General features: G+C 40.3%; 1 protein-coding gene across 5 annotated transcripts in view; it reads left to right on the forward strand.

Moving 5' to 3' along the window:
* MAF (MAF bZIP transcription factor) overlaps window positions 1-15,984 on the forward strand; it is a 334,744-nt gene that overhangs the window by 2,081 nt on the left and 316,679 nt on the right. Inside the window, exons 2-3 of one of the 5 annotated variants that reach the window (XM_088800222.1) lie at window positions 12,154-12,214; window positions 14,514-15,960. The exons of 1 other annotated variant lie outside the window; for it this stretch is intronic. In XM_088800222.1, the coding sequence (XP_088656348.1) occupies window positions 12,154-12,187 (34 nt within the window). In that variant the 3' untranslated portion in view covers window positions 12,188-12,214; window positions 14,514-15,960. Of the gene's footprint in view, window positions 1-200; window positions 2,068-3,918; window positions 4,179-12,153; window positions 12,215-14,513; window positions 15,961-15,984 lie in introns of those variants that run through there. 3 more of the 5 variants (XM_088800223.1, XM_019753635.3, XM_088800225.1) reach the window with 3 other exon arrangements.

A 15,984-nucleotide genomic window follows, 5' to 3' on the forward strand; every position in this document is an offset into this window, starting at 1 on the left:
AATGGATGTCTGGCTCATGGATTGCCAATCTGAAATTCTCCATAACTTGCTAGCCTGTTTTTTTGTTTTTGTTTTTGTTTTTTTACACACACCGCCACCCCCCACTTGCACAATGTTCAAAGATCTCAGCAGAGTTCTTCATGCTCACCTTTGAAGCCTGCATCATTTACATATTTTTTTTTTTTCTGTTTCTTCTTCAGTTCATGAGCTGGTGTTCCATTTTCTGTGTGTGTGTTTTTGTTTGGATTTTTTTTTTTTTAATTTTACTTTTTGGAGCTTGCTGTGTTGCCCTTTTTTCCCAACTTCCACCCTCACTCCCTCTCCACCCATCTCTTCTGAGATAAAAGGAAAAAAGAGCTAAGTTTTTTTTTTTTTCTCCTCCTGAGTTCTTCATGTGAGATTGAGCTTGCAAAGGAAAAAAAATGTGAAATGTTATAGACTTGCAGCGTGCTGAGTTCCATCGGGTTTTTTAGCATTGGTATGCTAAAATAGAGAAAAAAAAAAATCCTCATGAACCTGCCACAATCAAGCCTGCATCAACCTTCTGGGTGTGACTTGTGAGTTTTGGCCTTATGATGCCAAATCTGAGAGTTTAGTCTGCCATTAAAAACTCATTCTCATCTCATGCATTATTATGCTTGCTACTTTGTCTTAGCAACAATGAACTATAACTGTTTCAAAGACTTTATGGAAAAGAGACATTATATTAATAAAAAAAACCTGCATGCTGGACATGTATGGTATAATTATTTTTTCTTTTTTTTTCTTTTTTTTTTCCTTTTGGCTTGGAAATGGACATTCGAAGACTTATGGCATGGCATTCATACTTTTGTTTTATTGCTTCATGACTTTTTTGAGTTCAGAACGAAAAAGTGCAACCCTAGAGCCTTCTTCCCATGAAAGTTTGCATCTGCTCCAAAACTGCTTTGAGTTACTCAGAACTTCAGCCTCCCATTGTAAATGCACTGAAGGCATTCCTTGTCAAAGATGCCAGAAAGGGTTAAAAATTTAACATGGCAAACATTAAAGAACTCTTCATGTTTTCTTTTTGATAAGAATGACACCCCACTTTGGGGACTCCAATTGTGCTGTTGCCGAAAGCAGTCTAAAATTTATTTTTTAAAAAAAGAAATCTGCCCCGTTATTTTTGGTTTGGTTTATTTTTATTATTACTTTTTTTTTTTTTTTTTTTTTTTTGGCTTTTGGTCATTGTCAAATGTGGAATGCTATGGGTTTCTAGTATATAATTTAATTCTAGTTTTTATAATCTGTTAGCCCAGTTAAAATGTATGCTACAGATAAAGGAATGTTATAGATAAATTTGAAAGTTAGGTCTGTTTAGCTGTAGATTTTTTAAAAGATTGATGCACTAAATTGTTTACTGTTGTGATGTTAAGGGGGGTAGAGTTTGCAAGGGGACTGTTTAAAAAGTAGCTTATACAGCATGTGCTTGCAACTTAAATATAAGTTGGGTATGTGTAGTCTTTGCTATACCACTGACTGTATTGAAAACCAAAGTATTAAAAGGGGAAACACCCCTGTTTATATCTGTAGGGGTATTTTACATTCAAAATGTATGTTTCTTTTTTCAAAATTAAAGTATTTGGGACTGAATTGCACTAAGATATAACCTGCAAGCATATAATACAAAAAAAAATTGCAAAACTGTTTAGAACGCTAATAAAATTTATGCAGTTATAAAAATGGCATTACTGCACAGTTTTAAGATGATGCAGATTTTTTTACAGTTGTATTGTGGTGCAGAACTGGATTTTCTGTAACTTAAAAAAAAATCCACAGTTTTAAAGGCAATAATCAGTAAATGTTATTTTCAGGGACTGACATCCTGTCTTTAAAAAAAAAATGAAAAGTAAATCTTACCACAATAAATATAAAAAAATCTTGTCAGTTACTTTTCTTTTACATATTTTGCTGTGCAAAATTGTTTTATATCTTGAGTTACTAACTAACCACGCGTGATGTTCCTATGTGCTTTTCTTTCATTTTCAATTCTGGTTATATCAAGAGAAAGAATAATCTACAATAATAAACTGCATTTTTTTTTGATTCTGTACTCAGTTTCTTAGTGTACAGTTTAACTGGGCCCAACACCGCATTAGAAGTATAAAATGCATCCTTTTCTCTAGAGGAAGAATTAATGGAAGAGTAGGGAGGCAACAATTCAGGGTGAAACATAGGCTGTTTTGTGAGGCGGGAGGCTAGTCCCTTTTAATAATTAGGAATATTTAATATAAGTGTAAATTATGACCTCTCAAATTTTACCTCTCCCCCCCACCCCAAAGTTTTAAGTTTTCAAGTGAGTTGAGCTATCATTGCCCTCTGGTGAAAACAAACAAAATTCCCAGCCATAGAGCAGGGCCTTCTCTGCACTGCCCTGAGGTCTGATCCAGCAGGGTACCCATCTAAAGGCAAATAAGCCAGGAAAGTAAGGAATGGCAGAGGTGACTTAGGCGCATATGCATTTTATGGTAAAGATCAACAATTCTTCCTTTTTGGCTAAAATTGATTACTTCTCCTTCTTCCCTTATACACCATGATTTTCTTGTTAGCAAGGCCCAACAAGATTTAACATCAACACTTTGGACAAATCAAAGTTGTTTGTTTTTTAACTTTGAAGGTCATTTATTTGTCTTCAATAGGAAAAAGAAAAATCCATCCCTCACTTACAGAACTCCAGGTACATATCTGGGTTTAAAAGGTGTTATTAAATGGTATTTCCCTGTGAATATTTAGCGAAGGGCTTCTCCCCTGAGACAAGCTGGTAATGCTTTCAGATCACCTTCGCTCCTGAAATACACGCCAGAAAAATAATGCCTTGGTGGAATAAAGGCTGTGCTTTGATTTATTGGTATCTACCCCCAAAACAGGCTGTGTATCTTTGGAAAGTCTTGAGTTACCTTAACTAACAGCACTGACCTATTTTAAAATGACACAAATTCGTGCAACTCTTGGTCAACTTCCCCTAGAATGCTAGTAGAATGTTAGACAAAGCCAACCCTGTTTTGCAGATAGAGCTAACCCGATGACTTTTGTTTTGTTTTGTTTTCCTTTTTTTTTTTTTTTTTTAAAGATAATATTGCAACTCTTGAACGAAGGCCTCATTTTGAAGAAAACAGGTTGTGCTTGGTGCTGATGAGTTCTGGCCAGTTTATCATCATGTCTTCCTTCTCTTTTTCCACAGACAGCGCCTACCCTGTACATTTTGACCGTCCCTTCTGTGCCGGTTTAGATAGGGCTCCTGAATCCACACTTAATTTTGCTTAACAAACGTCTTAGTAGTAAACCTACTTTCATGTGCTGGATGTTAGCTGTTCTTCTCTGCTTCAGAGATCCTTTTTCCCCCCTTCTGATCCCGACGAGGAATTAGGCAGAAATGGAGATGTTCCCTATGCAAAAAGCTTAGCATCAGATGACAGATTTCAGGCAAACACATTGTCAAAAGAAGAGTGACATTCAGGATGGAGTTACTGCAATTATCTCATGCGGACTGCGACATGGGGGGATCATACGGTGGTGCAACAATTAAGCGTTTTGATAGGACCTTACAAGCAGTTCAATATAATAAGTAGGCTTTGGCCCCAAACATGAGAAAGCAAAGTAGAGAGGTGCTGACAAAAGTGGGGTTTTGGTGGCCTGGCTTTAAGAGAAAAGCTTAATGCCTAGTAAAAGGCATTTTTAGAAATAACCATTACTAAAAACTTTGAAGTGTAGTGTGAGTGGGAAGACGAATACATGTTTTTTGAAACAGATAAATCCTAAATCCTGCCTAAGTGCCCTTATTACAAATAAGTCTCTAAATTAAAAAAAAAAAACATATAAGGAAATCAAGCTTTTCCTTTACACTACATTTGAGTCTTTGTTTAAATAGTGTTAAAATTCCTTTCATTCCAATTACAGAACTGAGCCCACTAGCAACTTGGAGCCATCAGTGGGATACGCCACATTTTGGAAGCCCCAGCAACGTGTACTTACCAGTGTATTCACAAAATGAAATTTATGTGAGAACTGTACATTAAATATATATTGGTAGTAGTAGTAGTATCTGCTGTCGTAGAATACAACCTGCCCCTGACTTCTGTTTAGTCTCCTTTTTAAAGAAAAATGTTGCATTAGAAAAGAAGGCCATTAAATATATGTATAACCTCCATACTAATTAACTATGCCTCTTGTCTGAGTGTTGTCTATACAGACCCACAGGAACGAACACTGGTGCTTCTCGCTTTACGGTGGGCAAAACTGAATAGGTGCGGTTATTTTCAACCTGTAATATTGGTTTTAAAAATCCACTGAAATTTAAAAGATAGATGATAGATAGACAGACATTTATACGGACGAAAATTTCCCAGAAGATAACAGCATTTTTAAAGCATATGTAGACACACATATACATTCTAAATAGTAGTTTTTCATGCTTCATTGTTTCTCTGGCAGATAATTTTACTTTGAAGAAAAAAATATTTGACTCCCGTCCCCAAGCAGATGCCATAGGCAGAAGCTTTCTCGGAGCCCAGCACCCTGGCTTTCTCTTAGGGCCTAGATAGTGTTGTATTTATCAGTGATGTCAGACACGGCCAGCCGTAAATGAAAACAATGCGTGGCAAAATACTAAGTTAGTTAAATACACACCCTCCATGTGTGCTTTTTATTTCTCCCCCTTTTCTGTTCCCAAGCACTCACAAAATCACTTCCCTTTAATTTCCGCGCTCCATGCATGTTTCCTTTTTTGAAACCATGTAATAATTTTTTTTACAATGTATCTGACACATTAATAGATTGACATCAAATAGGCAGAGATTCCACTTCCTGATCTTGGTGAGGAAATGATGTCTCAATATCATATTTATCTGTCTCAATGTCATAACTACCTTGGCCCCTTTCAACACAGGCTGCTGCAATGGGAAATACTCTATTTCTTACTGAACCCATGATTCTAATACTCGGATCTTTTCACCCTTATGCCTTTAGCCAGGTAGTTTTTATTTAGTAATGTTCATTCTAGATCCTTCTGTTCTTAAATAGGACCTCCCCTTGCCAAACCACCAGCTTTACTGTTAAACACAGTGAACAGAAGGGCAAATGGTAGCCACCCTGGTAAACATGGGGCACAGCTGTCTCAGTAGTTACATTCCTAGCATTTCCCCATCTAAATAACTGAACTTGCTTCTGACATATGCAGAGGTTCCCAAGTACAGTATCTCTTGGAGGTTTTTGTTGTTGGTGCTGTTGTTGTTTTTAAGTCCAACTTACTTCCGTATTCACACATTCTTGGCTTTATAAAATGTACTCCTCTGGTCTTCTAGACCAATCAATAAATTTAAAAGTCTGCTTGCCACACAAGTATCTCTATTTTTTGCCTGTCGTTAGTTAAAAGACTAGCTGACATGGGTCGGAAGCCTAAAACACATGAGTGACAACCTTCAGCCGTCTGATTTCCGTGCCAAGCTCTGGGGCCTTACTTCTCATAGAAACATGTGATAAGAGGGGATAGGAAGCCAGATTCACCAGCTTGAGATTGCTGATTTGCAAGGCGATTTTTCTCTCATTTTATTTTTTTGAAACAATACTTTTGTCCCTTTCTTTAAAGAAAAGTCTTCATTTTTTTGTGTGTTTTTTTGTTTGTTTGTTTGTTTTTTGTTTTTTAGGGAAGCTATAATTTTCACTATTTCTGATTATTTCTCAGGATACTGAATGAATAATTTAGAGTTGGTGCCTTGTTGTTTTGAGGAAAATAAAAGAAACCTTGAAGTTTGTTTTTACACTGTTGGCCCATCCTAAATTAAAAAGAAATCCCAAGTCCAAGGCAGGGCATACAGGAATCATCAGGAAGGTAGTCCCTGGTCCAGCTATCAGAATAAGCATTTGTTTGTTTATTTGTTTGTTTGTTTGTTTTACATTTGTTTAAAAACAGAGCACGGGGCCTTAACCCACCTTCAGATAACACTGCTTTGGTCACTTTTGATATACATCTTCAAAATCTAGACATCCAACAGCCCCGGAAAAGGGGAATTCTCTCCAAGCCTTGCTCCGCCCCAGCTCCTGAACAAACCCAGCTCTGTCTAACATTTTTTTTTTCTCTAGAGGGGGTAGGGGACAGGGTGAGAGAATTTCAGTCTCCCAGCCTGTCTCATGATTGTCGAGGCATAAAGAAGTACAGTCCTGTAACAATGTGGGGACATCTTTACCCTTTAGAGAGGGACAAAACAAAAAACAAAGCAAGTCAAATTGCTGTGCATGAAGGCGGTGTAAAACCCCAGGCTCCCAGTTCCCGCAGGAGGTGAGAAATGAGAGAAGCAAGAGAAAATGGTAAGGAGGACCTGGAAGGCAAGAGTCCCAGGAATAGCCCCAGTTGCCAGTCCGAATTTTCATTTGCTCACTGACTATAAAGTCAGACCCAGCATGCACCCATGCCAGGTGCAAACAAGGTTTGGTTGCCCTGTCTTTCAAATATGCTCACAATGTGTTTCCTTTTTGAAAACAATTTTAGAGAGCAAAGCCAAATGGAGAGATCTGGGAAAATTGTCTTTAACTTTGGGGTACTTACAAATATATCAATCTGGGATTGCAGGGCAGTGACATTTCAGACCAGTCCGATATAGTATGCCAATATTTACGAGTATAGGGTCACTGTAGTAGGGTTAATGACATCATGACACTTTTTATTGTTTAAACTTGAAAGCCCTTTTTCTCTGTGTTTTCCATCAGCTTGACCCCTATAACAAGGCTGAGATAGAAAGAACACATCAACTACACACAGAAGTCAGATCTTGTGAATTTGCATCAGAGTTGGATAGTTTTAAGAAACTCACAAGACCATTTTCCACCAAGAGGCTAGGATTGGAACGCGCAGTTCCTACTCCAAATCATAATCATCTACTGAGCACCTCTGCCCTTGTTCAACAGAATTCATTTTCCTTTTTTTTTTTTTTTTTTTTTGTTACATAGCATTTTTTTCTCTATAATTAGGATTTGGGATTGCAAAATCACATCCCTCCCTTCACAGAGTCTTGGATCTTTAGTTACAAATAGAAAGGGGCCTTAATTCAAGAGGGGAGGATGAGGGAAGGTTGTCTGTGGAGGTTTGGGAAGAGGAGGGGGAGGAGAGGAAATAGTTCTGTGTTCAGCCCCCACACCCCTGGCCCTGCTCAGTCCAGGCCTGGGTGTGAGCTGCACACTGGGGATTTGGGTTGAGTTACTCTGTTGTAAATATTCTGATCACCAACCTTGAGTATTTCCAAGCAAAGATTCCAAAGAGCAGCTTTTCCTTGCGTTTGGTTTTTTCGGTTAGAGAATACGAGAGGTCAGGAAACTTTACAGAGCTGGGCAGGGGGGAGTACAAAGAGCTATCCTGAGAGAATCTCCAGCAAGGATGCTTGTGAAGGGGAATCCTGGGCTGAAAAATCTGGTCAGTGGCGCAGATTTCCATTTTACAACACGAATTTGCCCTGGTTCTATGTGGTCTCATCCACTTCTGGAGGCCTGTGGAAGTGGGTTTCTGGCCTCCGTGGGGGTTCGCCAGAAGGAAAGCCGGCCTGAGGATCCTGGGACAATAGGCAATCCCAAACTAAGCTCAGAGCAAACAGCAGGAAGAGGCTGTGTACAAGGAACTGGGGGAGTATTATTAACAGAGGCCCACCTTGGCTTAGGACCCTCCAATTGCCAGGGGTCAACTGTAGGTGGTGCCCAGGGCCCTGCCTCCTGCCAGGAAGGATCTGTTTGCAGAGTGACTGACAAGCCCCTGGCAGACCCTCAGATCCCATGACTCCTAAAAACAATAGTGATATCCTTAAGCCCCCAAGCTTCTGCCCCTTGCCACCTGACCCCTACCCCATCCCAGTGTCCTCTCTATAAATGTTGGCACCTCTTCCTCCCATGCCTGGTCACCCAGGTCCATCAGACAGACTTGGAAGGCAGTCACCTAAGTTGACTCCTTGGACCGATTAAGTCACATCTACCCCAGTTTCAGTGGAGACAAAGACCGGTTGGGGAGAAGGGTCTGGGAGCCGTGCTGGGAGAAGAGCTGGAAGGTGGCTTTGGAATGTTTAATGCTGTCTGGAGCTTCTGGTGCCAAGGGTCTTGAAGCCTGGAATGAAGGAGATGAAGGCAGGGAGGATGCTCCCAGTTTCCATGTACACCCCCCCACCCCGCCTCTCTCTTTCTCCCCCCACCCCCCCCCTCGCGCGCGCGCGCACACACACACACACACACACACCCACCACCCCTGTCCCTATATACACTTGCTCTATGGGGCCCATTCGCCCTGGGCATCCCTGCCCCAGGCCTGGGCGCTGGCCCTCCCCATCCTGGGGCCCTCGGGCGGGGCGCTCAGCAGGTGCGGAAGGACAGGAGGCAAGGATCGAGGGGGCGGGTCGCGGCGGCCGCCTGAGGCCAAGGGGATGTCCCTGCGTGCCCGGCCCAAAGCCCCAAGACCGTGGCTGCGCCAGGGGGAGACCGGAGCGCTCAGAGGCAAGCAGCGCGGCTCCCCTCCGAGCTGCCCAAACGCCGCCCAGCGCCCGGGGGCGCCAACAGCGGCCATACCCAGCGCTCCCGGGGCCCGGCGCCCACCCGGCGCCCGCGCCTCAGCAGGGGACTCGGATTTGTACTGGAATTTGGTTTAAGTTTTCCAAAAGGACTGCCCTGGGCATAGCGGAGCGCCCAGCGACATCAAAACGAGTTGCTCTGTTGCGCTCCCAGGTGGGCGCACAGAGGAAGGGAGCTGGATCCAACCCTAAAAGGCTCCACCCTTCACCTCGGGACCCCCACCCTACGCGCGAGCCGCCCCAGGAACCTTTTGTAAATAAGACATCTTCGGCTCCAGACCTCTGGGTTTTTATTTTATTAAATTTCCCGCCCATTTTCCAGATCTATCTTTTTTCCTGCTCTGGTTAGAGACGGGGTAAGGAGGGAAAAAGAGAAGGAAAAGAAGGAAATCCAGATAGCCTGTTTAAAAATCTTTATAGAAATCTCCATATGGCTGGGGTTTTCTGTGGTCTAGTTTGATGCTCATTGTAAAGGAAAGCCAGTCAAGCAAACTTGACTAGGATTTTGCCAACAGCTCCAGCATGAGGGTCTTGCTTGCATTTTGGAATTTAACACAGTTGCAGTCAGATCGCAGGCACTCAGGAACTGTCTTAGGAGGACAAACTTTAAAAGGACTAGTTTTAGAAAGGAGCCCTTCCATGTAGGGGCGTTTTCTTATAGGGAACCTCAGTTTTTCAGATCCTGGAGTATGGAGGAGTTAGGCAAGTATCCTCGTGTCTTCTTAGACTTCCTTTTTCTTTTTCCTTCTCTTAGGGAAGGGTACATTAGTGTGCAGATGTAAATATGTTGAAAGCAAAACTAAGTGATCTCAGCATCTGAGACACTTTGATTCTGTCAGATTACGCTAAAATCCTTTTTGATAGAAAGAGGGGGAAGCCTGTGGTAGTCATTCTAGGATTAAATCTGTTAAAAGATGATATTTGACTCTTAGGCAATGAATCTAACTTTTTTCATCATCTATCTATCTATCTATCTATCTATCTATCTATATATCTATCTATCTATCTATCTATCATCTATCGTGTATCTATTGAACCCTTTGAAGTAACATTGTAGTGGGGGAAGCTATTAAAAGACAAATCTGCAGTTCCCACATTATGAAATAAAAATGATCACACCGCAGAATTCATCAGTCTACACTATATTCTAGCAGAACCTAACCTGGAACGTCGGTCTTAGCATGATTTTCCCATAAAACCTTCACCCCACTTGGCATGACTCTGGGCAGCAGCGGGAATACACACTGACCCTCTGTAGCATGTTTTCAGGGTGCACTGTCCATGTCAATTCTCCGCACGGCAACGAGACCTTGCAAAATCTTCCCTTGGAATATCTCTGCACATTCTTATGCTATTTTAAAAAAATACTATTTAATCATTAGGTAAATAGATTCAACTGTTAGAGGCTCTGGGCTGGCAAATGTCTGGCTTGGACTCCCTCATCATGCTCCATCTCTAAAATTTGTCTCACTCCCATGTGAGACCGCCTTGCCCCCGCAACTCTTCCCCAGTGACCAGCCTGGGTGTAGGCTGTGAAACAGAGAAAGCACAGTGGCTCCTGGACGCTATTCAGGTGCACAAATAGTATCTATCTCTCCTCTCCTTTTTGAAAGTAAATGCCTTGATAATAGGATGGGTTCCCCAGGTAGCCAGAGAGTAGAGGTCATCTTGAGGAAAACGACACCAATGATCTAAAAAGGACATCTACTTTATGAGATTTCAGGCAAGATGCCAAAGATCACATTTAATGAGGCCTGATCCTTTTTCTCCAGAAATAACAGAGGCGATCAGTGAGATGGTCAGGAAGGCAAAGGGGCATTTTGCAAAGCCTATGTCCAATTATTGCTTTGTAATATTTTTCTAAAATTGAAAAATGCCTCACAAGTATATGATCTCATGTAAATAGTCCTTGCAGAAGCTTAACATATGTTTGCAATGCCCCAAAGGAATTACAAAAATATTCTCTCCACAATCTCATCAGCTTTTAAATGCTATTCACTTACGTTTCTAAAATAATCTGTTGTTTGTAAAGATTTTTTTTAAAGTAACCTTATATAGACCTTATAGAGGAAGTTTTTTTTTTCTTTTTTTTTGAGATTAGCCATTTGAACTTAAAATAGAAAACAACGGATATTACTGATAACCCTTCCAGATTTTTTAACTTCGGTACGTTTCTTGTTTTTCTTTCTTTCTTTTTCTTCTTCTTCTTTTTTTTTTTTTTTTTTTTTTTTTTTGGCATAGAAATAATATATTTGGCAAAAGATTAATGTATCCTGTTACATGAAGAAGGGTAGTTTGTACTGTAAGATTTTTAAAGTATTTCTAACGTGAAATGTGAATAAAAGCGTGTAACGTATTTGTGGCAGCTCTGACAGATACAAGAGTACATGTGTTTATCTGAGTGTTTTAATGCATACTCAGACCATTTAGATAAAGGGCATTTGAAATTATTAGAGAGGTATGCTAAATGAAAATTTAAGTACAGAACAATTTTATGTTCAGTTATACAGCCTACAGATTTTGGCAGGTAAATGAGTATAGTGTATTTTTTTCGCACCAATTGTATGGTAATCCAAATAAAAGTGTGAGGGAATTAAAGGAAAATAACTGAATATCCAAGTTGGAAAAAATTATATCAACTTACTAGTTTATCACAATTATTGTATACAGATTTGCTGTAACCGTGTTGAATTTTTAAAATTAGATTTTAAATATATTTTGACAGTCTGAACTTGTACAGTGTGACTAACTATAGGGAGAAATGACAGGCCTGCTTTGTTATTAAACTGCTGTCTGGAAAATATTGGACTCCGTACAGTAAATGATAATTATTTTGCCACTTACATTAGTACAGCTAATAGCAATAAGGGTTTTTTGAACCATAGAAAGCTAACTACTTTGAATTACTATGCTTTGTTATTCACAGTGAAGCAAAAAGCCTTTTTTTTTTTTTAAAGCAACCTCATTTTCATATCACCATTCTAAGCATTCCCGGCTACTAATTTAAACAGAGAGGAAGTTAATAAATAAAAAGGTGGTATCTAAATGGCTCTATTTGTTAAGAGAACATTTGCAATTATGGTCAGCAGTACCAGCAGAACAGACCAGAGCAATGGAGGAAGAGGGGGGAAGATGGAAGAGGATGTGTCCTAGCAAAGTGCCAGGGAAAGCTGGACCAGTTTGGTTCTCTGAGGGATGAGCAACCTGGGAGCATTTAAGAGAAACTCATCAGAGACCATTCAAATCCTCTCCCAGGTGAACCCGGTTAGTTCTCTGAACCGAGGACAGCTTCAAAGCTGATCCAGGCTGCCAGGCCAGTGGCCAGTGGGTATCACCATCTCAGCCTCCCTCGGGTGGGAGCAATCCTCAGAGATAATGACCTTGCATTCCATGCCATCCCCTTCCAAGAAAACCTCTCCTCGGGTGGGGCTGAGGCCAGGATGCCAAAGCAAGTGGAATGGAATCATTCTTCTTTTGGTCAAATTCTGCCCTTTTCATAGATAATTAGATTGCCTTGAACATACTATCTATCCTTCAAACCCTCTTCGTGGTTATTAATTACCCTTTGTTTATTTTAATATATTTACTAAATCAGGTACCCAAGGGAGTCCTCTTCGTCAGTGATGTGAAAAATCCTGTTGCCTGAAGTCAAAGAGGTACATCTCGATTTCTGATTTGCATGCGCTTGTTTTCCTGAGTTTTCCATGAGGGTGAAAGCAAGCGAGCAAGGAATGCTGACCATTCTTTCAGGTGTGAACGCTCCTGGTTTAGTAGTTTCAGTAGTTGCGTTTCACAAGTAACATAAATGGTAACGCGAGGGGAAGAGGAGTGAGGAAAGAGATGTGACCAGCATGCACGTATTTCTGTATTTATTTCATGTCATAGTTGTGGTGTGCAGAGTACTTAATCCCATTGGAGTGAATCTCAGATCTTTAGCCTTAACCAGCATGAGTCTATTGACGCTCAAAGAGCGAGTTCTCCTACTTGACCGTCAGACAACTGGGTGAATCTGTACAACTATGCATGCATGGCCCTTGGCCAGCTTGACCTGGGCCTTGTGAATGTTCCAAATTTCCAGTCGCTTATAACTCACTCCATACTCACATTTGGAAAATGTACTGTCCTTTCAAAGCATGGTATGGCCCTTCCCGCTTCTGTGTTCAACTGTGACTTTGGAGCCACTCTCTATTTCAATTGTAGGCAGAAGGAGAAGGAAGGAGACGGGGAGGAGGCAGGAATCTGATTTTCATCTATTAAAGAAAAATGAACTGAAGCTTTTTAAATGGGTTTTCAATTACAAGTATCCCAGTGTGAATTTAATTATGATTCCTTTTCGTTCAGAGAGCTAGACCAGCACTCGCACACCAATAATGTTGAGTGTCATCCTGTTATGTATTCTTGTTACTACTTATTGGCTAATGGAAAGAAGTTTGACTTTTTTTATTAAAAATTTTGCTTGCTCAGAAATTTGCATGAAATATCGTTTTTGTTTCCTAGAGAAACTGAGGAGGGAGGCAAATGTCACACTGTTAAATTGCAACTCTTTGCAAAGGAGACACTTTAAAGATTCAGTGAATGCAGTGTCAGAAAACAAAACCCTATTTTTTCTCATCATTCAAAATAGTATCTGATTACTTATTTCTACATGCTGCTATTATGAGAGTCTTTGAATAACTGGATTGCGAATGTTTAACATGATTTCTTTTCTAGCCTTATGCAAAATTAACATTTTCTTTAACAGTTCTTATACATGAGATTTTAACTCGTTGTATACCTTTGGGATTAATTTGTGTGTCCACATGTGTTCATGCGGTACTAATATTTTATTCTATTCCTTTTTATTTGTTTCTTTTATCCCTGTCTTTATAATGGCAAGTTGAAAGCCATCTATTAAATATAATGATATATGTCCACCAGCAGGCTTTGTTACATTGAAACCATCCATTTTGAGCAAAGAGTTAATGAACTTTTAAGGCAGGGTTCACACTGGTCCTGACCCCCCTGGTAATATTTCATATCATGTTACTGGTGGGAGAGAAATCAAATTTCAGCTGTGAACATGATTGACAGGTGAGAGCAAGCAAGAGAAAGGCATTTGGCCAAATGGGGAATTTGGGGAAGGAGGAGGACAATTCCTCAAAGTTACTCTGTGATATTAGATATTATAAGCTGATATATGAAAGGTTCAATACTTGATACTCTTGGGAGAGTTACTTAGTTTACTTTTCAGAAAGTCACTTTGGTTAAAAGATTTCAATAGTGGAAGCCAAAAAAAATGGGGAACCTGCTAGCTTTTTGCTCTCCTGCTGATTTCAACTCTCTACCGCTTTGTGGCTTATTTCTGGCAATTTTCTAGTCTAGAGTTTGACAATTAAATCACAAGCCATTTAGGGAGCCATCTAATTATTACCTTTCACTCATTCTCCGAAACACGGTCTAGATTATATTATGGTTCTCGGGCGTATCCCAAAATATTTATCCTAAGTGATATCACAAAAAGATTAAATTCTGCATTCTGTACCATCCCTTGATCCTAACATTTTCCCTCAGCGCGCGTTACAGCTTAACATACACAAATCTATCAAAATGCGTGGTTTGTCAAGGTTGTGCCTCCTGAAGAAAGATCTTCTAACATGAAGATCGACAGAGACAACGACACACTGATATTTGATGTAAATTTTTCCATGGTAGCTCCTCTGGGTAAGGTGTGATGGTAGCATCGTTGCCATGGGAACAAGTCATGGTGTTGCTTGGCCCTAATACCAAGGGTGCTTTTGGAATTCACCTTACAGGCTGTCTCTTAGCTTGAATTGTCACAAGAAGGTGACACAACTTGCACCCAAGTTGAAAGGAGGCCTTCGAAACATAGCCTTTCCTCTTGTTTGGTGAAACACTGATGCGGAAGATGACTATCAGAACCTTAGTCTGCTGATGTCTCTGCTCTGCCCATTTCAGATGTTCCTGACATTGACTAAGACCCATCCGGATGCAACCAAGCCTTGCAGAGTGGCCTCGGGCAGGGCAGGTGGGACACAGACATAGGGGAGAGGCCTGTTTGTAGCTTTCCTGTCACCTATGGGAGAAGCTGATGGAACTGGTAGAAACAGCACTTCCTGGGTTCTGAATACCCATTCATTTTTCTTTTTTCTAGTCTTATAACTAGCAGAGTGGACATGTTTTATCCTGATTGTACCTATGCCGACATGAATTCAAACAAATGTAAGGAAGGCTTTATTGTTTTATGAACTGGGTTAAAAAAAACAAACAAAACCCCCAACCCCCAAACAGTAAAAGTACTCAGAAATTTTGTTTTTATTTTGTAGAACTTATCTTCCCATGTTGCCCATAATCCTCCAGAAATAAAATGCAAGCATGGTTTCCCGATGTGGATGCCTTAGCCCAGCTACTTAATTCAAGCATAAAATTAAAGATGTCGTAACCTTGTTTCCCTTGCAGAATCCATCAAACTCTTTTAACAGAAATGGTGAATCAGGTGTTCTCATGCAAAGGACATGTGAAAACACAGACTGTAAGTTTTGATTTCTGGTCCCTCCATTTGAAAAGTTCAAGTGCATCCAGTGGTTGGTCTTGATTCTGTCTTCATTACAGACTCTCAGGGCTTCTAAATACTCAGTCTTTAGAGTGAACCCTCTTCCCCCCCCTCCCACCTCCCCACCCCTCCAAGACAGCAAAGAGTAGAATGGTGTATGTAGTGCATGCAGGTTTGGAGAGAGTACCAATCCATCACAACTTCCATGAATCTGTCTTACGTAAATGAAATCGATGGATTTGTTGGCACTGAGAAAATAAGGGGAAATGATTCCATTTAAAATGTTTTATTATTGGGACTTAGCTAATTGTTTGCTGTTGTTGTTTCTTTATTTAGATTATGTTCCCCCTAACTACTACTGTGTCCCCTTTTCACACAAGTCTGCTTTGCTTTCTATGGGCACTGGCCCACTACTGAGCTGACTTACTCAATTTATAGCAGAACAGGTACAGGGTAACAAGCCTAATGATGCCATATGAACTCATATTATTTTTAGTCAACTCTAGGACACTATTGAAGGGGACAACTTAAAGAAAGAAACATTATGCATTTAGGGGGGAAAAAAGGAAGAAGGGATTTTTGCCAAAGTACAGCACTCATTACTTAAAAACTAAATGATGCTTCTGTAAAGAGCTTTTGTTTTAAAAGCACACATTCAGTCACCTGCCAAAATCTCAGATTTACTGCTGCCGTTCACAGATGCCAATGTTGAAATTCTCTTCACCTGCCGCTTGCTGAGTCTTTCATTTCCTCAATCCAAAAGTGACTGTAAAGTTGTTGTTTAGTGTCTGCATTTTTTGCTTTTCCTGGCACCTAATGAAATTATCAGCAATAAATGAGCTAAGCATAAGAGTTGGTTTTGCTCTTCTTTTTTTT

The sequence above is a fragment of the Rhinolophus sinicus genome, chromosome 8 (genome assembly GCF_057876585.1).
Source record: "Rhinolophus sinicus isolate RSI-liver-muscle chromosome 8, RSI-T2T, whole genome shotgun sequence".
In the NCBI taxonomy this organism is placed as follows: domain Eukaryota; kingdom Metazoa; phylum Chordata; class Mammalia; order Chiroptera; family Rhinolophidae; genus Rhinolophus; species Rhinolophus sinicus.